General features: G+C 40.3%; 1 protein-coding gene across 12 annotated transcripts in view; it reads right to left on the bottom strand.

The window, feature by feature from the left end:
• TENM4 (teneurin transmembrane protein 4) overlaps nt 1-22243 on the bottom strand; it is a 1542144-nt gene that overhangs the window by 335896 nt on the left and 1184005 nt on the right. For 11 of the 12 annotated variants that reach the window (XM_064720073.1, XM_064720105.1, XM_064720113.1 and 8 more), the window contains one exon: nt 2718-3006. In XM_064720073.1, the coding sequence (XP_064576143.1) occupies nt 2718-2940 (223 nt within the window). In that variant the 5' untranslated portion in view covers nt 2941-3006. Of the gene's footprint in view, nt 1-2717; nt 3007-10104; nt 10238-22243 lie in introns of those variants that run through there. The other variant, XM_064720097.1, reaches the window with a different exon arrangement.

The raw sequence follows: 22243 nt of genomic DNA, 5'->3' as shown, positions 1-22243 counted from the left end.
TGAGCTGTTTGATTGCAGGAGAAAATGCAGATTCAGCTGGTTATGGATCTGCAGCTGACAACACTCCAACTGCATAAAGGATTCATGAACTTCACACCTTTTTAATTGACCAAACAAGATTATGCTTTCAGACAGAGTGGACAGAAAAGGTTGCATGGGGCTCACACCTCTGCCTGACCCTTGCTTGGGAAGCCCAATGCAAGCTTGTGGCAAAGTAATAATTTAACATAATTACAAAGTGGTTTGAGAGATTGTCTTCTACATTCTCATGGCATAAGGAAGCAAAGAAACCCGATCTAAGTTATAAATGCTAGGAAGCTGTATCTCCCCAGAGACCTTGCTCTTCTCTTCTAGTTTCAACTTATGTTTAAGGCCATGGTTTTCTAAACCATCCCCTGTGGAGTATTGAAATACATCTTTTGGTTTTCCTTACGTGTTTGAGTCTCTGATGTCATGTTCCACCTTTGCCTGAAAGAAGCCACACTCAGCATCATCAGACACATCAATGTGCAACATGACTGATGTTCTCCAGCAACAGCAGCTCATAAATTATGAAAAATGACTGCTACAATTAACTCAAAATCAAATTTATTTGCAATAAACAGCAGCAGATGCATTGATTTTCATATTCTATGCTCACTGTTGCCTTTTAAGCTGGAAGAACTCAAGTCAATAAAAGGAGGATAATAAATATCCAAGACTTTTTAATTCAGATCTGGTCTATTTTCTCCTGTGCTGACTTGCACATTTGCTGACACTCACTCTAGCTAAAACCATTTAAATGCTGACTTGTTTATTTACTGAATTTATTTGGTCAATTTGAAATGTTTCCCTCCTCTGCCTTCCAAACCAGTGCAGGAGAGAAATTCACTTTGCCTTGTTGATGTCAAGCAGGCTAATAAGGCTTGGTTTCAGTTGGCCTCAAGCCAAGCAGCATCACAAAGAGAGGTCCATTCATGGCTTACTGCCAGTGAAAAATGTGGCACAGAAAGTCTGGAATAATTGTTAACACTCCTCAGGCCAGTTCTGGGACCCTCAGGATAAACTGAGAGAAAGCTTTAAGTGTAGCCATTTGTGAGAGTTATACCAGAGACAGAACTGGTGCTCTGACATGGTTAATCTTAACTTTTCAATGAATTTCAGCTACTTTGACCAGTCATTTTTACTATTTCTCAGTACCTTCAAAATTTTCCCAGGGAAGCATGAGCCTGTGTACAGAAAAATTACACTCCCTGCCAACAGACTGGATTTTCAGGAAAAGTAATCTTTTGTGGACTTCTTAGGAGAAGTCCATAGATCTGCATGGCCTCATGAACCTCCAAGTTGAAAACCGCTGACCTGGACTAATTCACATCTATACTGCATGGTGAATATATTGTATCAAATAGGCAAATGCAATGACCTAAAAAGTTTCCTTTTCTTTATAATGTTATACATTCCTTAGAGGGGATGAAGTACTTCAGAGTTGCTAAGAGGGAAACTGCTTTCATGATGTCACAATGTTACTTAGATCAACTATTGGCCCTTTTGTTGATTATTGCCTATTGCAGCTATTCTGAAACTCAAACACCAAAGCCATATGCATGAAGATACTTCAGCAAATCATTTTGCTTGTGGGTGCCTTGAAGAGGAGTCTTGCACCAAAACCACAAGTGCATGATTTTTAAGGAAAAATCAAGCAGCCCCCAAGTTTAATGAGTGTAATTATATGTATTCCTTTTGGGGAATCAGCTTCTCCAAATTGCAGAGGATGTGCTCAGAGTACTCTGATTAGGCTAGTTTATGTCCATTTTCTGGAATGCTGCCTACTCTATTTGACTCACTTTACCATTTTATGCTTTTCTTGATGGACTTCTACAAACAATTTATGTGAAGTCCTGGCTGGAACCTGAACTACATCTCTACAGAAAAATGAAGATGAGTCTTATAGTAGGGGACAGAAATCTTTCTCATACAGGCAATAACAGCAGTGAAAATGGTAACTGTACTGACTTCAGGGTATCTGAAATCTCTGTTAGAACTGTGGAGTCTGTGGTGACTCTTGAAACTCCACATCTTCACCTTCAGATACCAGGACTCAGATCCACTAAATGTGCTCCTCTAAGTCCTAAAGACGTTCCTTACTCTTTAACATTGCAGTATGTCCCCAAGGCAAACCTAAAGCCTGCAGACTGTGTATAATGCCAAGAGGGGTCATTCCACCTGGAACCCATTTGTCTCCTTTCTTCCAGGGTTCTTGGGTTTTGCTGTAGACCAGATGGACAGTGTGGACAGTGACACTCTCCACTTGTTGCCTTCTGCCTCAGCATCCTTGTTGACTTCCTTCATGACCAAGCAGACATGTGACACAGTGAAAGTTCTCCTGAGCAGGCAGGAACATTCCATGCCACGTCAGTACTGTGCAGCATGCCCCCACGGGGTTCTAGTCTCATGGTGGGAAGTGGCAAAGTGCTGCTGCAGACAGAAAGACTAAGTCATAGAGAATGTGTCTTAGTAAGTGCTCATGCACATGGGATATGAGTATGCCACTTAAGGACACTGGGCTGCACAGTGTCTTGTGCAATACAGGGAAGGTGATCTCTGCCACTCTCTTTAAGTCTCTCTCTTACATCATGCTTTTGGCCTCAGAGTCTTTCAAAGGCAGCTTCCCACTCAACTCTGGCTCTCAGCTGATTCCCCCATGCTGCTTACAGCTGCATCAGCTGAAAAGCACCCACCTGCTCGGCAGAATTCATCAGCCTCCTGGTGCACCATGTCTTTGACCCGATTGCTGTAAGTCAGCCTGGAGTCCTGATCATAAGCCTTCAGGGTCTCGCTGGAGCTGTAGGACTTCTGGGGTGCCTTGCTGTCCTCACTCTCGGCTGAAGAGCTGGTGTAGCGGCGCTCAGTGTCACGGCGCCGAGTCAGAGATCGATACGGCTTCCTTTCCTTTACATCCATGGCACCCTTGTCTGAGTATTCAACATTAAAATAATGACGTCTGTGTGGCGGTCAGATTAGAATAACCTGAAAGAGAGAATTCAAAAATGTCATGCCTTTGGGCACTCAATGGCTAGAGTTTGCCTTCTTTATACATTCTTACACTGAAAAAAAGGGATGTTACTTAATGGATTCCAGAAAAACCCTCTTAGAACAATTACCAATAAAAAGAAAGTCTCAATTATGTGTGATTCATTTAATAATTGCCACTGCTAACAGGATACATATATGCACCAACCTGCATCTGTCTGAACTAGACATCCACTTGGGAATTTGAAACTGATTGTGATATTGTGTGTCTTCTTTCTGTAGGAAGTGATTCAGACACCTCAAGGAGGCATGTATTCATCAGTCATCTAATCTCTGGGAAACCAGGTAATGCTGAAATGTCTCTATTTGGGCAACTGGAGGGCTTTGGAAAAATGCTGTCCTGTGGTTTCAAAAACGTTTCCACAGATCATGAGGTTAGAATGTATGAACAAAAGTCTGAGATGGTATAAGAAGGCAATTGGGAAAGGAGAGGGAGAAAGGAAGGACTGAAGGAGTGAAATGTGGATGGAAATTGCATAAAAATGTCTTCCTTTTCAGAGGGCTCATCTTTACTCAGCTGGAAATATATTAAAACTTAAGCAGAGCTGAGAAAGTGTAAATAAATGACAGTGTTCTGCTTCATGTAACAACATGGCTTGGGATTTATTTCTGTGGAAAAATCAATGTATATATAAACACAGCAATACAAGTGTACATATCTGCACACAGAGAAAACAGATATCAGAAATAAAATGTATTAAAAGTATTTTTGTCAAAATAACTAATAAATGGTATTTTTACTTCAAGTTTATTAAATACAACAGAAAACAGAAAATATAAAGGCAATGCCTTGCATCAAGATGGAAAAATATATTTTTTAGTATCTGAACTTGTTTATGAGGAAAAATAAGGATAAAATACACAAACCAAACATGGAAAATCTGTAATTATGCGCTGAGCTTCTCTGAAACTGAATCCTCCTGACTGCTAAAGAACAGAAGTTTATTCTCTAAATGCCACCCCAGGATATTGTTGTTTACCATCAGCATTTAAAAACAGAAAGCAAAAGGTTCAGAAAGAACCTATCAGCTCCTGGTATTTTTCACACTAAATACATATGGAAATATATGGCAAGAACTGAATCACATTCTGTTGGCATTTCTTTCTTGAAAAGCTAAACCCTGGATGTACTAATCAAATCTTTCTCATCCTGACTCAGATCCTAGACTTGCTTCAGGTGCTGTGTCCTGGATTTCAGAGAATCATAGAATCCTAGAATGGTTTGGATTGAAAGGAACCTTGAAGATCCTCTAATTCCAACTCCCTGCCATGGACAGCGACAGCTTCCAATAGACCAGGTTGCTCAAAGCCTCATCCAGCCCGGCCTCAAACACTGCCAGGGATGGGGCACCCACAGCTTCTCAGGGCAAGCTGTGCCAGTGCTTCACCACCCTCAGAGGGAAGAATTTCTTCCTAATACCAAATCTACATCTGCCCTCTCACAGCTATGGTGCACTAGTTGAGGATGAATGCGCTGTGAGCTTTGTAGATCAGCTTAAAGGGATGTGGTGTAACGTAGCATTTGTGGGTTTTGAAACTGAGGAGTTTTAAACAAAGGATGTGTGAAGGATGGGAGACTCCTAGCACAGGTTAAGATAACTTACAAATCATAATAGTAATACTGAAGCCTGAAGACAACATTTTATTATTAATCTCTTGCTTGAAAAGCTGTCTGGCACAAGCAAAACTACAAAAATATTGGAGTCGATGACAGACTGAAGGAGGAAGCAAGAATGACAGGAAGGCCATGAGGAAGACTGGTAGCTGGGCAAAGAAGCAGGGTTGCACTCTTGGGTCTCTCCTATTTCTGGAATTCTGATTGTGTTAAAACTGCTAAACGGTTTTAGTCCAAAAAACACCTCCAAAACCAACTTTGCAATGACACACCCCAATTCCAACACCTTGTATGGCTTCTGTAGCATTCTTCCTGGGAATTAAGGCACTACTATAACAACAAAAAAAAAAAATCAATTTTCTCCAGTATTCCAGAGATGGTGGCAGACCAAGCTCATACATTCTGTTTGTCAGAAAAATGCATAGAAACTATTGAACACTTAGGAAGGGAGAGGGGGGAGGAGGAGTGTTTTTAACAAGCTTTATCTAAGTCATCCACAGAGACTTGAGCACCACTTTGACTTCAAATATGTTTTTAAACCCACCAAACTCATTGACTTAAATTCATTCACGTAAATGCACTACAGTGAAGGCAAATGGGATTCCTCACGGGCCAAACCTGACATGTTAAATGTATTGCAGAGTAAGGGTACAAAACTAAGGCCTGAATGTAGAAGCAATAGTGAAGGAGATTGCATTGTGCTATAGAACAATAGCAACATGTATGAGATCTACCAAATAGGAGATTTTTTTTTCCTTTAATCAAACATATTGGTGCTTTCACACTGGAAAGAAATAAAAGAAATAGAGCATCTGATTGCCTTTCAGTGCACTGTCATCTCCCCTTTCTTTTAAAAAAAAAGATTCTTTTGGCTTGAAAAATTGTGACTTTTTTTACACTTGTTATTGAATCCGTTTGTCCCCTTTATAGCATCTCTGTTTGAAAATCTTAGAAGGAGCAGGTTTGTTATACTTTTGAATATAACACCCTTAAACAGGCTCCTTCACAAAGTCCGTATTGTGAGCCGCTATAATGAACACTGAAATTGTGGTTTATTGTTATGGAGGATGAAGAGAGCAGAATGTGAGTGAGAAGTGGTTACTCTCTAAGAAAGAAATGAGGAAAGGTGGTTTCTGTCTGCTCCCGAGTATTGTATCAATTCCTACCTAGGGCTGGTCATTTCAAAATCCTCTAGCAGGATAGTAACATGTGCCAAGGAAATATTTTTGCACTGCTAGAGCCACAAGGTACAAACAGGGTCTGTAATTACCATTAGTAACCTTGCAACTTAGGAAATGACAAAAAAACATGAGGAAATTGACTGAATTCCCACCAGATGAAGGGTTTTCTTTTTGTAAGGAAAGGTGCTGAAAAACTGAAAATTCTCCTACAGTTCATCAAAAATAGCCCTGTAAATTTGCACCATCCATATGCACATTCCTCTGCAACAGTGTTTCTATTCCCAACTCATTCATGTCTTTATAAATTTAACTCCTCTCAGCTTTTTATTTCTCTCTCCCTCACAACTTGGGTTGACTTTCCAAATAGAAAGGTTACCTCCATAAAACATAATGAAGGATTTTTTAAAGCTATTTTTAAAGACTGAACTGTTGCATTTACCTGACTTAAGTAAGTTTCCAGCACTTCTCCATGGACATGCAGTTCTTGTCATCTCAGTTTTATGGCCTAATTCCCAGATGGTTTAGATACCTTACTTTCAACGGAGTTCTGTTGTCAGAGAGTTTGCCTCATGGCTTTTCTGTGGTAGATTATTCTTTTTTTCTGCTACTCCTTGTGTCTAGATTTTACTTCTGCTACAAGTAGAAGTGCCATCAACACCTCACATTTTTCCTGACTTCTCTGGCACATGACAAACACAAAGAATCACACTCGTCTCAATTACATACTCAACCACCAGTTTCTTTCCGTCTTTAGCTCATGATTGCTCCTCATAATTTTAAAAGCTTCCATGAACTTGCTGGACTGGATGTAAAAAATCAGGCTTTCTAATATGGACCTTTCAATTTCTGTGTTCATTTTCCCTCTATAAAAACACAAAACTCTTCTGCTCTGAATCATTTATATTTGGAAAGAACTTTCTTGTCCTATAATGCAGTGTTTCTAGTTCTGTTTGTTTCTTTCATCATACTGCTATCTGCATAACATATAAAATTTCACCTTTTTTTCCTTTTTAAAAATTCTACTTTAAGGCCAATTAGTTGCAGTAGCCATTCGTATTTTTGGCAGCCTTCTGTGTATGGAGATCCAATCCCAGCCGAATCACAAACTGATCTGGAGTACAGCTCACAACAGAAGCATCCTTCTGTCTTTACTTACTCTACTCAGAAAAATCCCACTGACCCCAGAAAGGGTTACTTAGAAGTAAAAGCCTGTAAAATCAGATTCCTTGATATAGTTATATTTTTCAGGAGTGTGGGATCCTTCTCACATCCCTGCACACATGTCAGGGAGTGGAGTAAAAAAATCAGCATTCTGGTTCTGGTGCAGTAGTGCAGCAAACATAATGCTTATTTGCAGCACTTTTTATTTTGCTTTTGCTTTGGCTGGCTCCCAAACAATCCTTTTTATGATGTTTCATCCTTTATATCTCTCCTCCTCATTCTCAGTTCTGTTGGTTTTTGTTGCTCTTTGAAGCTTTGATTAACCACACCGGCTTTGTGCTGCAGAATCGCACTCAATGAATGGCAAGGGGTATGATTTATTTTCTGAGTCACTGCTCAAAAGAGAAACTTGCATCAATCAAAAACCAGACAAGGGAGTGTGACACCACAGAGTGATATGCTGGGTGGTGCTTACAGCAAAAAGGACAGGTGGTCTTTGATAGCTGACTTACATTGCAGGTCACTAATCACAGAGATTAGCAGCAAGGTGATAGACAGTGCCTGTTCTGGGAGGCAGCATGTCATATCATCCAATTTTCTGTCAAAATGTGAGGGTTTAAACAGTACCGATAGCTTTATGTACTTCCCATATAGTTATGGCAACAGGATGGTGAGAAAGCTGGAAGAGTGAAATATCTTGTCTGCAAGAAAACGTGTGCATGAGCTCTGGTGGGTTGATTCCACCTCCACCTTTGTGCTGAAGGAAGCAAAAGGACTACTTTCACTTCTCATTTGTTTTCCTCCGCAAAACTGCCTATGCAAAAATGGTATTATTTTACTTGTCAAGGTATGTTTTTTGTCTTCTTGAACTCAATCTCATTTCACTGCTTAGGGCAATATTTTTCCCTATTTTTTATTGCTGCTGCCCCTTGTAGAATGAGCACAGCCATAGGATGCCGAGCAGTAAGCTTAATTTTATATTCCCTCCTTTGGGCTGCACAAATCGAATCATTAACTAAGACCTAAAGCTGGTAAGTAGTGAGCAAGTATCCTTACTTACACTTTAAAGAGGAAGAGATGAGCCACGGGAAGTCAAAGTGAATTGCTTAAGGCGGTACAAGAATAAAACAACACAACTCAGGGCAGCAACTTCATCTCCAAGGCTGAGTCTGGTACTGAGCCCTTCATTTTTTTGAGAACCAAGTCACATAGGCATAGTAGAATAATTAATTTTAAAAACTGTGGCCAATGCATGCCTGAAATCATTGTTGGAGAACAGTAGCATGAACCTCAGGTATTATTAACAAGATGCTCTTTCATGTTCAGAAGGACTGTGGAGCATGGACAATTGCAGTTGTATCTGACCTATGAAATCCTATGGTGAGTGATGAAAACCCCAGAGTCAAAAGAGAGACAGATTTTCACCTTCTATATAAACCTTCTCAAAGACACCAACAGATACTGGGGGCAAACCAGCAATGTTATTTGGGAAATTAGCTCCAACTCAAGACCACTAAGCTGCAATCAAAGAAGTTGCGAGTTCAGATGATTAAATGACTTTGTGTTAGTGATTATTAATATCCTACACCAAATTAAGTCATCACCTTCTTTCATCATATTTGAAAGAAGGCAATCCACTCTCACAGTCCTACCATGTCCATGAGGATGGAATGCCTTGTTCAAGTCTCCTTATTGTGATTTCACAGGCTCAAGGAAAGGCTTGGGCTGGAGGGAACTTTAAAGATCATCTAGTTCCAACCTCACTGCCACAGGCAGGGATGCCATGCACTAGTTCAGGTTCTTTAGAGCCCCATGCAACCTGACCTTGAAAAACTTGGCCTTCTTTATACAAAATACTGAACCTGAGCAATCTTATTTGGTCATTTTTATTTATCAAAAATTGTCTAAGATATTACCTCCCATTCTACCTCATCTAAACCACAAAGCTGGCATAAATGTAGAGGTGAAAGTTCTTTCTGATGCATTCAGCAAATACTTCAGCATGTACTCAGGGGTTATTCAAATCAAATTGGTATTGCCTGGTGATCAGAGTCAGCAATGATCTGATCTTAGCAAATACACTACTGTGGCTTAAACAGTGTGATGCAATTTGCCATGTTTCTGGGAGATTCTTCCATACCATAAAGGATTCCTGTGTTTTTTATTAAACCTTAAGCTTCAGATTTATAACAGAGGTTAAAACCCCAAGAGATCTTTATAATAAATAAATTAAGCTATAGGTATAACATCCTCTCACATTTTTGGCAAAGACTTAGGAAAGAAGCAGGCACGAGAGAGGAGGAGAATGAAGAGTTGAATTAATACTGCTTGGCTTCAATCCAGTACTCAAAGAAGGTAACAAAACCTCCCTTTTCTGGTCTCAACCACTAAGCCTTTCTTCTGCTGGTAAGAGACTTGCTAGACAGTTGGTAATGCCTTGTCCAAAAGATGTGGTTTGTGACCTTTTCATGAATAAATCTAAAACTGCATTAAGCTGGAGGCCCAGGAAAGTTTGAAACAGTAGTGGTGGGAAAACATGGAGGAGGCTGGAATGCAATTATCTCAGTTATTTCTGGTTTGCAACTCCCTAAGTTTTCTGTCATGGGCTGGAATATTTAACTTGTGCTAGTGGAAGATTTTAGGGCTTGAAGTTAAAAATTCTTTTGAATGATTTTTGTCAAGTATAAGCAGTCTGCAGTTGCAGCCATCAGAACCCTACTCTGGCTTACTTCAAAATGGAAATTACTTTGGAAAAAATCATAGTTTTACACTGAAATTCTCATTATGAGTCTATTAGCCATTCTTGGATGAAGTGGGTTTTCTTCAGAACCTCAATTTAATAGAGAGTGCATAATGGCATTTAAATAATAAATGCTGCAAGATACAGCCTGACCACGTACACTCTTTTATGATCAGCCTACAAATTCTTCCTAACTGTCTTTGTCAGACTCAAAGTTTGGGTATATGATCAGCAAATCTCAAGAGTGACAAAGAACTGGTGACATAAAATGCTGGTATTCATTGAAAGTATTCCCATTCTTTCTCCATTACCCACATTTTGCTAATTTGGGCTCTTACCTGGGATACAGGAAGCTATAATTTATGTCCTTCATCTGCGTCAGGACAAACTTCTGAATGTGTCTCAAGACTCCTAGGTGAAAGCCCTTGGCATAGCCTTTCTCAATCTGTTTGGGAGAATTTTTCTTTTTTCTTCCGGAAAATAAAAACATAGCCTCAGGTTTGTTTGTTCAAAAAAAACCCCAACAAACAAGCAAACAAAAAACCCCCAACAACCAAAAAACAAACCAAAAAACCCCAAAACAAAAAAAAAAATAAGATAATTTCTAGTCACAGAACTGTAGAATGGATTCCATGACAACAAATAAGATGTCTTTGTTTTGGAAGGGACCTTAAGAATCACCTGCTTTTAATTCCTTGCCATGGACAGGGACATCTTTCACTGTGGGGGTCTGAATATATGTATTGTTATGGAGAGAGTCCCTGTAAGATCTGTGTGGGTCCGAGTTACTCCAAACGAGCTACAGCTGTGAAGTCCTTAGTTGGGCAGCAGCTGTAGCTCGTTTGGAGTAACTCGGACCCACACAGATCTTACAGGAACTCTCTCCATAACAATACATATATTCAGGCCCCCACATTTCACTAGACCAGGTTACTCAAAACCCTTTCCAACCTGTCCATGAACATTTACGGGATGGGGCACCTACAATTCTCCTGGGCACCCTGTGCCAGTGTCTCATCTCTTAGACAGCAAGAAAAGCCTGGAACAGGACTCACTCAGGGTGTTAAGCTTTACAGCCACTCCTGGGTAAGCTTTGTGTCTAATTCTCAGTGTTCTGTTGTGGTCTACAGGACGTCTTTGTAATTAAATTGTGACTCAAATGAAAATGTAGCAACAATCCCAAGACAATTCCCATGCACACCTTGTGCCATCCAACCTCTTTATTCTACAATTAGGTAAGTGAATTCCCATGCCTAAATACACTAGCTCTGTATCCCTACTTTCCTGTCAACAAATTGAATAAGGAAACTATCCATCTTTATTACCCCTGTATGGATTGGATGCAGTCAATTTGGAAGACAAAAAGGGGAAAGTGGTTGTGAATTTAGGAATCAAGGTTGATCATTCACCTGTATCCACTTCAGCGAATTTCTCTGCAGGAACACTGGGTGTGACAGTCCCTCATGAGTATGTCCTCAGAGAGTTTGCCTAATCGCATTTGACTCTAAATAATTTTGGCCTTCACCACATCCTGTGCGCAGTGCCTCAATGTCACTGTGTGTGGCGTGAACAAGTAATTTTTTCATTTGGAGTCACTGTTTATGGTCTTTTTCATGGGACTATTGATGAACCATCAGCCTTTTCCATAAGAAAAGAGGCTTTGAACTCATACCCACTCTCAGATGTATCTTTTTGCTATTACACATTATTTCTGAAAAGAGCTGAATGGAGGCTGAGACTCTTTTAGTAAAGAAAGCATGTCTGCCTTTTCTGCCTGCAGCCACCACCCTGTATCCATATTCCTCAGCAAAGGTATCACGTTGATGTGCACCTCCTGTTTGAAACAGAGTTCAGAGCATCCTCTGTTCTACACCTTTCAGATGCAGCCTGGGGTTTGAGCAGCTCACAGGATGACAGGTGGAATTCAAGGAGACCTGTAGTATAAAACTTCCAAGATCTGAATTTTTTCTCCTTTTTGTCATTATCTTGACTGTGAAAATAGAAAAGTAGTTTTGGACAGCACTGCCTTTCACTACTGCCATTGAATAGCAGGGAATGCCATAAGCTCAACTGAATTAGGAGGAATATACTTAGAACTATGCTCAAAAAGTATTGCTAGGGATAGATTTATTTTGTATCTGCCTATTTATTAAGACTAATTCTATGGACACTGCAGAACAATAAGATGAAAAGCTTCCTGCAGCAGGGGGAAGCTCTTACCTAATGAGGCAGGACACTCAGAATAGGGAAAAAAGTATTACCATCCCTCTTCTACAGGCAAGGGCAACTATCTTATCCAGTTACTTGAATTCATATAAGCAACCCAGGAAACTCCTGCAGGATTAGTCACAAGGCCAACCTGTCCTTGTCTTACTGCAGTATCACATGTAAAAATGTCCCTGCGCTTGTCACGGATGCTGTGGTACTGGGTAATCTCTCCTTGCCTTCCTTTAGTGGGGGGAGAAACCAACCTATTTTCTTGTTCTGATAAAATTCCCTAAAGGGTTGAACTCCAAACTAAGTTTATTAAAACATGAATTATCTCTAAAAAAATACTGCAAGGGCTCATGAATTGATTCATTTTAGGATTTCTCTGTGAGATAATCAGAGTGCATTGAGAGATGCCAGGGATTGATTAATCAGTCTAACCCCTACTGTGTCCAGAGCTTCACTTTCAACAGCACAATAAGCTTATGCAGTAGGAAGTGTATTTTTCTTAAGTAAAATGTCTATGGGGAAAAAAAGAGAGAGGTAAAAATAGTAAATTAGAAATAGAAGTTGTTTGGGGTTTTTTTTCTGAAACAAAGGGCCCCTTCACTGGAATAAAAAGGAGGAGTATCACCTCTAGGAAGAGATTTTAATCACATGCAAGACGACTTACTCCTGATAGCTGGGCTGCATCTTAGCACTGCATGTGCAGGGATACGGAGAAAAGGCTCTAGGGAGACCTTACAGCACCTTCCAGTGCCTGAAGGGGCTACAAGAGAGCTAGAGAGGGCAATTTGCAAGGGCATGGAGTGATAGGACAAGGGGGAATGACTTTGGACAGACAGAGGATAGGATTAGATTAACTATAAGGAAGAAATTCTTCCCTGTGTGGGTGCTGCTACACAGGCACAGACTGCCCAGAGAAGCTGTGGCAGCCCCATCCCTGGCAGTGTCCAAGGCCAGGTTGGGGCTTTGAGCAACTGGTTTAGCAAAAGGTGTCCCTGCTCATTAAATGATCTTTAAGGTCCCTTTCAAACCCAAATCTTTCATGATTCTGTGATTCAATCACCTTCCAAAACAGACATCAATACACTCTTCCAGATGTATAAATGCCACTTGACTGAAAGGTCCATTAAGGAGGGATCTTAAGGTAATGACAACTGATACTGTAGTTCAGGTAAAAAAATCAAACATTACATTTATTCTATTCTTGCAAAATGCTGCTTTTCTACTTGCCCAAATCTAACAGAGTAACAGTAGGGTTTATTTTTATTTTTCTTTTTTTTTTTTTTTTTTTTTTTTTTTTTTTTTTAACACGCAGCAAAAACTCAGATTTCTTACTGATTTAGCCTTCAAGTCCATTTTCATCTCTCCCATTTTACAGGCAGGACAGACCAACAGAAAGGAGGTGACCTGACCAAATAATGCAGGAAGTCAGTGGCACAGACTACACAAATCCCAGCTCCTGTTTGCACATCAGAAGCCTGTTTACTGGAGTTCTTGGATTCTGTGCCAGTAATAATGAAATTCAATCATCTTTCAGTTGGTAAAATGCTAGATAAGAGATTAAGGGGTTTATCCAAGTACAAACTGAAAAATGAATTCTGCACTGTTGGTATTAAGATCACTAGTTTAGAGACTAAGTGATAAATCTTCTGGTTTGTCATAGGAAAATATCTTATATTTGACTTTCTGTGGCAAGACAGAATGACTTATTAAATCTTTCTTATAAGAACAAGTTTGATAACATTTAACAGAATGAGTTGAAAGGCCCACTCTTTTGCTGAAGAAAAGCTTTGCTGCCATGCTAAGGAATCCATCTTAAAGAATATTCAGCAAAAAGACATTGTGGGAAGAAAAAGAAAAAGCAAATAAAGGAGCTGAGGAGGGGAGAAAGCAATTGAAGATGTAAATGTCTCTTCTTAGTCACACCTTTACTGACTAGCTAGACCAAAGATTAGAAGTAATTGAACTAGCTCTCAGTCGACAAAAGATGCACGTAGATTGCAAAACAGAGTTGGATTACATTAGTTTACACTAAACCAAGAGTAATTAGTGTTTGAGCAGTGCTTAAAAAGCAAAAAGTGATATATAAATGTTAATTATTACTATTTGTTTCAAATGGATGCAACAAACACAATCTTTTATATGCCTTAGGAAGTAAAAGACAATGAAGCAAAACTCACTAACAGCCTCCATCATGGAGACCTATCAGATCGCACTTGGGAAAACACATGGAACCTTATTCAGTGGCTGTCTCTGAATCCTGTTTCATGTGAAGTCATCGGTGACTGTCTGTCTCTGGAAAGCCTATATTCTGAGAAATGATAAAAAAACAACAAAGCCTACCCAAAGCACAAAGGTTACCAGCTCCACCAATGTCAAAATAATAAGAGAATTTAAGAGATGGAGACCATAGTTTTCAGTAGCAAGTAAATCACCTTCATTTTGGGCCATGCAACAGTTGCTGAGATGAAGAGATAGTTATGTCTACTGCTGAGAAGCAAGAGCAAGACTCTGGGAAATAGCACCAGTTTCTCCTATGCCCTGCTGTACCACTAATTTATTGTGTGATCCTGGACAAGGCATTTAACCTTCTGGGCCCATTTTATGAAAAACAGATATAACCATTCTCCAGCTGTTTCACAGCCAAGTAGAAGGTCTTTTTTGATGCTTTTAAGCATGTCATTTCAATAAATAATTTATGAGACATATCACTATTAAGAAGATGTCTGAGAGAGTCTAGGAGTCTAACAAGAAACTTATGAGGTGAGATCATACAGTTTCAGGATGGATTCTGGGCTATAACATGCTAATGATTTGCAAAGATTATTAGGCTTGTTGGAACCATGGACATAAAAGAACCCTAAAGTAAAATGCTTATCTACTTTTTTGCAATAAATTTTCTACCAATTTCCTTCCCACCTTGGCAAACTCTTGCAGAGAAGATTGATAAATAGCAGGGGTCTAACCACATCGTAAGTTTTAAAAATCGCAAGGGATAATTCAATTACAAAAAGTAATTTGTATAAAAGAAATATTTTGCCAGGATATGAGCTAATAAAAACCTATATTTAAGCTCACGATTTCCAAGGCAGTATACAAATGTTAATTTATCAGCAATCATGTCTGTAAAGGAAGCAGTACAGATGGAGACAGAGGAGACAGCAACATCCTCAGTCACAGACTCCTGAAGCCAAATGTCTTATTGTACATATCATTGCCCAAGTGAGGCTGGATCAATGCTTGCATCTGTTGGATGCAGAAATCTGCAGGAAATCCAATTGCCAAGAATCCTTTAAACATAAGTTTGTTTTCACCAAAGTGCAGGCTCCTGGGTTTGAAAATGTCAACCTCAGTAGAGGAATGGTTCCCTGTTTCAATGTTTCTGATGACAAACCCTACTTGAGATGTTCCCTCCTGCGAGGGCTCAGCCACCCTGCTGCTTCTTGCCTCCCTGGAGATACTGATGCAGCTGTTCATAAAACCACACCATAAGCAGATCAGGGAAATTGTCTGGAAATTAAAAGAAAAAGAGCCCGTATCTCCAAAATCCTTACCTTTTTATTTTTGTGGCCTACCCCGACTTTATTCAAGTGAGATTAATATCAATCTGGTTTTATAGGGGCACTTCACAATTAGATGCAAGGCTCAAGCAAGAGGAAATACACTGGGATGGGAAGGAAAACAGATTGAGATACTCTTTTCTATCGTCTAAGTTGGCAGATGGAGCTGTTTCCACTTTGGGTCATGCATGCAATAACTTGCCTGACCTAAAAATCCTATTTCTAACCAGTTTTCAAGCAAACTGGTTTCATTAGAACTGGAGGGTTCTAATAACCACTCCAGAATATCTTTTCCAGCACTGGCCCCTTCCATCTATGGGCAGATGTACATTTTGTGACTCTGAGAGATAGTATTGCTCCATTCCTTGACAAGAGAGCTGCTGCTGCTCCATGGAAGCCGCCTTGCCATGCTGAAACCCCAAGGGGTTTCAGGGGATTCCGTGTCCACAGCTCATCTATTCCTCCTCCTTGCTTACAGAGCAAAGTTTCTCTGCCCTTAATTGGAATTTCTGTTGAGATTTTATTCTCTCTTCCATTAGCTTTATCATACTGTTCTCAAGAAGAGTTGAAAACTGATGTAAGCAAACCAGTTAAATGCAGCCAATATATTTTCCTCCCTTCCCTTCCTTGTTTTTCTTTCCTTTTTTCCTTTTTTTTCCTTTCCTTTTATTTCAGTAGCAATTCTTGGTATCCCATGTAGGAAAAATTAATGTTAAAAACAACCCAGACCTTTCTTACTACTTCTTAGCTTTTTCCTTTGGAAATCATGCTGTGTATAAGCTATATCTTAAGGTATTCCACAAATCACTAGTTTTATTCCTATATCTCTGACCAATGAGGAGTGAATCTGTTGTGTCATTTCCTGACTGGCATTGAGTTTTATACCACCATGGCTTTTGTGAACTGTGCATCTGATCCAAAGGCTTTTAAATTACTTAGAAGTATTTTCCATTCATTTCACTTGGGGAGTAAAATGGGGCTTTATAAGCTCAGCTCTCTGTACAAAACCTTTTAATGTTCATTTTTATGGTATGGGCTGCACTGCATCATATTTCAGTCTCCAAAAGTGTCAGTACTGAGGACAAAAAGGAATGAAATTAAGAAATTGGAGTCTTTTGAAAATCTCCTTCTCAGGGTGAGCCAAAATGAAACTATGAAGAAACATGTAAGAGAGCACATTGGCAATTTTCTCAGATGCAACCTGTGACCTTGGGAGCTGCTGATTTGCCCCCATGGACCCTTGAGGGGGCCTGGGTTTGATGGAGCAGTTTTTTCTCCAAAATTAGGCTCCTTTCTGACATAATAAGCATAGTACCTTTTATGATTAAGGCATTTTAAAAATTTTCTTTCCATAATTATATGTAGCTGGGGTCTGGAGCAGTCCAGCCTTCAAGCTGTCAATAAACACGTTTAGTGCCGAGTTGGGTCATTAGGCTTACAAACAGGTTAAACCTTAACACTGGGGTTTTTAAGCTGATTTCTTGGGTAGGTAAAGAGATATTTATATTTTCATTTAGTTTGAGTGATACCAGCACCTGCCACGTGCTCTAAACAAAGCAGTTAACCCATAACTCCCTCTGTCAACTCCTGTTGATGAAAAGCAAAGCAGATAAATTAATGGCTCCCCTGAGAGGAGAGAACTGAGAAGGCTCATGTAAACAAACACCTCACAAAATACAACTGTATTAATGGAAATGGAAATGAAAGAGAAAATGCCTCTCTCCATCCTTGATAGGCACAGCAGGCTGGAGGCAAACACTCACAATGAAACTAAAGGTAGGGAACACACACCAGGCTCTTTGGGGCTCACTCAGAGGCCATTAGTGCAGATGGAAATATTTCAGTCCAGCTGACACCACTGGCAGCTTTTTTGGTGCATGTGACTTTGTAAATGTGACCTCTGCCCCTCTATGCTGGCATGGACACAAGGTCTTGCTGCTGGGAGTTGCACCCTGCAAACAGTAATTAAAAGTGAAAAGAGGTGAAATATGTGATACTTTTAAAAATCTGTCTTGCTCTTAGGGAAATACAGAGGATGATCCATGCTCCTTGGCTTTTTCCCCCACCTGAAGGTGGGCTTCAGTATCTTCAGCTGCTCTGTCTCAAATGTGCTGAGGGCATGGTGCTGTGACATAAACTGAAGAACATTCAACTAATTCATCTGTGAAGGGATAATGTTAGGACACTTAGATGTCATAGATTCATTGAATGATCTGGGCTGGAAAGGACCTTAAGATTATCTAGTTCCAGCCCCCCTGCCATGGGCAGGGACACCTTCCATTGGAAGATGATGGGGATGACAATCTTATAAAAAGCCAAATGTGCAGGTCAGTTGATTGGGCTCTAGTCAGGGATAAATCTAATTAAAAGAATGTTTTTCCTCCCATCTCTATGACCTTCCTCTCTCAAATATGTTTTTCCCCTTTTCTCTGTAATAGGAAATTGGATTTTAGTTTCTTTTCCAGTAACTGCTTTGGAGTGGTCCTGGGTACCACAAGGCTTGTGCACCTCACAGTCCTCCAAGGCAGAGAAATGTTTGTACAGACAAAAAAATTACAGATCTCTTCCCTATCTCACCCTGGCTGGTTATTTTTATCTATGCACGTCTCCTTCCTTGAGATAATACTAGCATCTGTGTGACTTTCATCTGGCATGAAATGCTTGCAGAAATTAAAATAAATCAAAAGTGTGGTTTTCTTTCTGCAGACCAGGGATCCAATCTGGTTCCCATTGCTACATGGTAGAACTGGGTGTAGGGCAGCCAGAATCTGCTGATGGCCCAAGCTACAGCCTAAGAAAGGACTTATAAAAGACAATAATTCTGTGCTTAGGGCAAAGGCAGGTCCCACGTCTGTGTCATCCTGCTGTACTGTTCAAGATGGCAATATAATTCCAGTCTGCTCTGCATACCCAGAGGTTGCATCATCTGGACAGAGGGTATGAAGATTTTTGCCAGACTGGAGGATCTTAAGTGCCTTTTTGCCTCCCACACACTTCAGCTACTCCTGGAATGTGGAGGAGAAGCCCATAGCTGAACTTTCTCAGCTAAGCCGAGCTTCTGTTGGTCTACAAATTGTAATTTGGTGAAGGATGTGTATAAGGAAGAATAAGTATAGCATCAAAGCAAGGAGCTGCAAGTGAATTCTTATTCACATGTGTTTTAACTCCTACTCTGGCATTGCTTGTTGCCTGTGTGTTGGCTTGGACCAGAGCCAGGGAGTCAAACAATGTTCTCTGCGTAATTATAAGCTTAATGGAAACAAGCAGAGGTCCCATGGCCTGGATTTGGAGAGGACTGTTTTTTAAATAGTTGCCTCTGAAGCAGAGCTGGGAAGGAATGTGCCAAAGCCACGTGCAGAAGGGACAGTGAAAGGGCACCATCCTTAGAAGGAGCATGTGGTCTAAGGACTGTGCTCTGTAGCCAACTCTTAGATCAAAATGCCTTCTTTGGCACTTTCTCAGATGGTAAATCAAGAGCAAGAAGTTGCACCAAGGGGTCATTGTGGCTTGCTGAGGAGCAGGTATCTGCAGCTCTGAAAACACATGATATGACTAATGCCAAAAACAGAGCCCAGGAGTGCGACAAGAGGTGATGTGGTTGTACTTGTGGTGACATGGAGTATTTCCCTTCCTGACTGGTTTTCCACATCACCCTTTCTTCTAGAGTTGATGGTCTTATAAGGGCAGCAGCAATAAATAAATGTGCCTAACCTGGAGCCTCATTCGTGTAAAGCCCAGCATTACATACCTATTTATTAATGTTGCATAAACTGGGTTGGCACAAGGATGGAAGCATGAGCCTCCTTCCACCTTCCATTCCACTGTCTCTGCTGTGACAAGGGCAGGAGAGCAGCTGGGCTTGAGCATATTTTAAGCTCCTGATTTTATGCTGCTGTGCAGAGCTGCTCTCAACATGAGGCCTTGGCAAAAATGTACAGAGAAGGGGCGATAGGATCACAGACAGACACCGTCAAGATCCCGGCCCAAGGCAAACATGCCTGTGGCTTTCTTACTTCATGCTTTTCAGCTCAAATTAGCTTATCTGTGTCAGAGAGGGCAGCTGTTCCTTGGGGAAGGAGGAGGGAAGGTGTAGATCACGTATCTGACTCCAGAATTGTGAAAAATAAGTAAATGCAGTGGGAAGGGGACAGAGACAGTGGCTGAGATCGCTACCTTGAGCCCAACACTTTCTCCCATGGGACTGCAGAAAGAGAAACACTCCTGGGAAAATGCTTAAGCAGTGCATTAATTGTGTCAATATTATTATCAGGCCTCTCTCTGTCCCTTCCTTAGCTGACACCTCCCACCCTTTTTCTTCCCTGTGTTTATTATAAACTGGTATAAGAACTACAGCAGATTTACAGTTGGCCCAGGGTTTTATATAGGCTAAGGCTGAAATTAAACCATTTCACTAAGACATAAGAAATGGTTGGTCTCAGTAATTTTTAGGTTTGGAAAAAAATGTATATAAACTTAACACCCCCTCCCCCCTGCCCCCCCCCCCCAACCCTCAAGCAAACAAACAAGCAAGCAGCAATAAAAGCTGTAAAAGGCTTTGATGGTTACATTTATTACTAAACAGAAATGCTAGTAATGTGTTGGTCCTCAACCTGATTTTTCACCATTCTAATCTAGGAACTCAGCTCAACTGAAATCCAAGACACAAATGAGATATCTACACTAGTAAATTAAATATTTCATTACAGTAAATAACTGTCTGGGACTAAACCCTGGAACTGAGGTCAATTGTCATGGGGAAGCCTTCAACTATATAAAAAACCCTCCTAGGATCCAAAACAGGGTGATGTAGTCTGCATTTTGGGACTGGTTTCTGGGCTATGCTGGTGCCTTAGTTTTGCTCAGAAATTGTATGCCCAGGTCAAAACCTTGCTAGGAACCTCTATTAATTGCTGTTTAGCTGCTATTCAACAATATAAACAATAACCCCTTAGTATTGTTTCATTTACTAGCATAAGCAGAGCCAAAAATGCCTCTTGCCAAACTGTAAGGAAATAGATACTTCCATATTTAGAATAGTTTTCAGATCCATTTGTAAAAGAAAACCTTTTTCTTATGATTATGAGTTAATTATGCAAGCCCTGAAATAAGTGTGATATCCTGTTCTAAAACCCAGTCTAGCATTGCCTTACGTGTATTCCAGAGCTTGAAAGAGCTGCATGCTGGTAGTCTCAGAGCTGGCAGGTGTAAATATAACCATAATTCAGACCTTGGGTTTGTTTTTTTAAGGAAAACCCTGCTCCTTCCCCTCATTCCCAAGATTGTTGAGCAGTTTAACTTTTCTTAGCATTCAATTTAATTTTCTTTCTTCCTCTCTCTTTTTTTTTAATTTAAGAGAAAAAAAAATCAAATTAAATGAAACTGATCTTTCATTAGAAACCCATTGATGGAGAAGACATCATTTAGAACAGGTTGTCTGGGAGTGAAGGCAACATCAGCCAGAAAGGAAATGCTGCCAACTTGCCCTCCTGACTCTAATCTCTGATTTTGAGCTATTACATAAAGCTCTGCAAATCACCAAACAATGTGAACAATAATGAAGGCGTGTTTAAGAAAGAAAGATGCCATTTGCAGGGGGATTACTGGACATGAATGGTCTCTCTCCCAGCTCTTGGCAAAGAATGAATTGCCACTGCATTGTCGTCAAATCAAATATTCCTACAGCACCCCTAGGGATTGTTTTGCAATTTTGTTAATATTTTAAAAGCATCCCTTGATCTCTCCCATGCCTGCCTGCAGCTATGATTTCATTTTGCTCTGAAACAGATGTCTTCTCTCTCTCCCTTCTCCCCTCTCTCCCTTCAAGTGTTCACCTTAATAAAGTACATTATGAACAATTGATTTTGAAGCCCATGAGCACATGGAATTCAACAGCATTCAGACCACTTTAATCCCAGCCATATTTGGAGAATTGGCCTTTTTGCCAACATTGGTCAGACATGAGTCTTAGAAGAAAAACAAGAAAAAAACAAACATGAAAACAAAAGCTCTCTCTTAGAGCCACAGGACAGAAATACAGAGTCATGACTGTTCAGAGCACCTTGGTGGCCTAGTTCAGAAATCTTGCCTTCAAGATGAATTCCCAACATTACTGTAAAATTACTTACGAATTACACATTACAAGAGGGACAAACACTTTTAGCGGGTTTTGCTGGGCTAGGAAAAGGGATAATTGTTTTACACTAAAAGAGGATCAATTCAGACTACATATATGTAAGAAGTCTATTAAAATGAGGGTAAGTGAGACACTGGCACAGTCTGCCCAGAGAGGTGGCAAATGCCCCATCCCTGAAAGCATTCAACAGGTTGGATGGGGCTCTAACCAAGCCGATCAAGTTTAAGATGTCTCTGATCTTGGTAAGGGGGTTGGACCAAATGGCCTTTAAGAGATCCCTTCCAACTTAACCATTCTCTGCTTCAATTATTTTTTCCAATGAAAACTGAGTGAGCTAGTACTGGAGTGGCATATCAACAAATGAATCAAAGCCTGGGCTCTTTGTACATTTTTCTGTGAAAGAAGACCTATCAGTCCTAAACAGAGCAAGGCTACCTACCCTAGCAGCCTTTATGTTGCTGTTTATCTTCAGGATACAGAGGTGGAGACTCCCTGAAGGCCAGGGCTGTGACTTTGCTTGACATCTGCAAAGTGCCATCCATCACATGAATTAATTATGACTCACAAGAT

Source organism: Zonotrichia leucophrys, chromosome 1 (genome assembly GCF_028769735.1).
Source record: "Zonotrichia leucophrys gambelii isolate GWCS_2022_RI chromosome 1, RI_Zleu_2.0, whole genome shotgun sequence".
Taxonomy (NCBI): domain Eukaryota; kingdom Metazoa; phylum Chordata; class Aves; order Passeriformes; family Passerellidae; genus Zonotrichia; species Zonotrichia leucophrys.
Note: the sequence above shows the minus strand (reverse complement) of the source record. Positions and strands in the feature narration are given on the sequence as shown.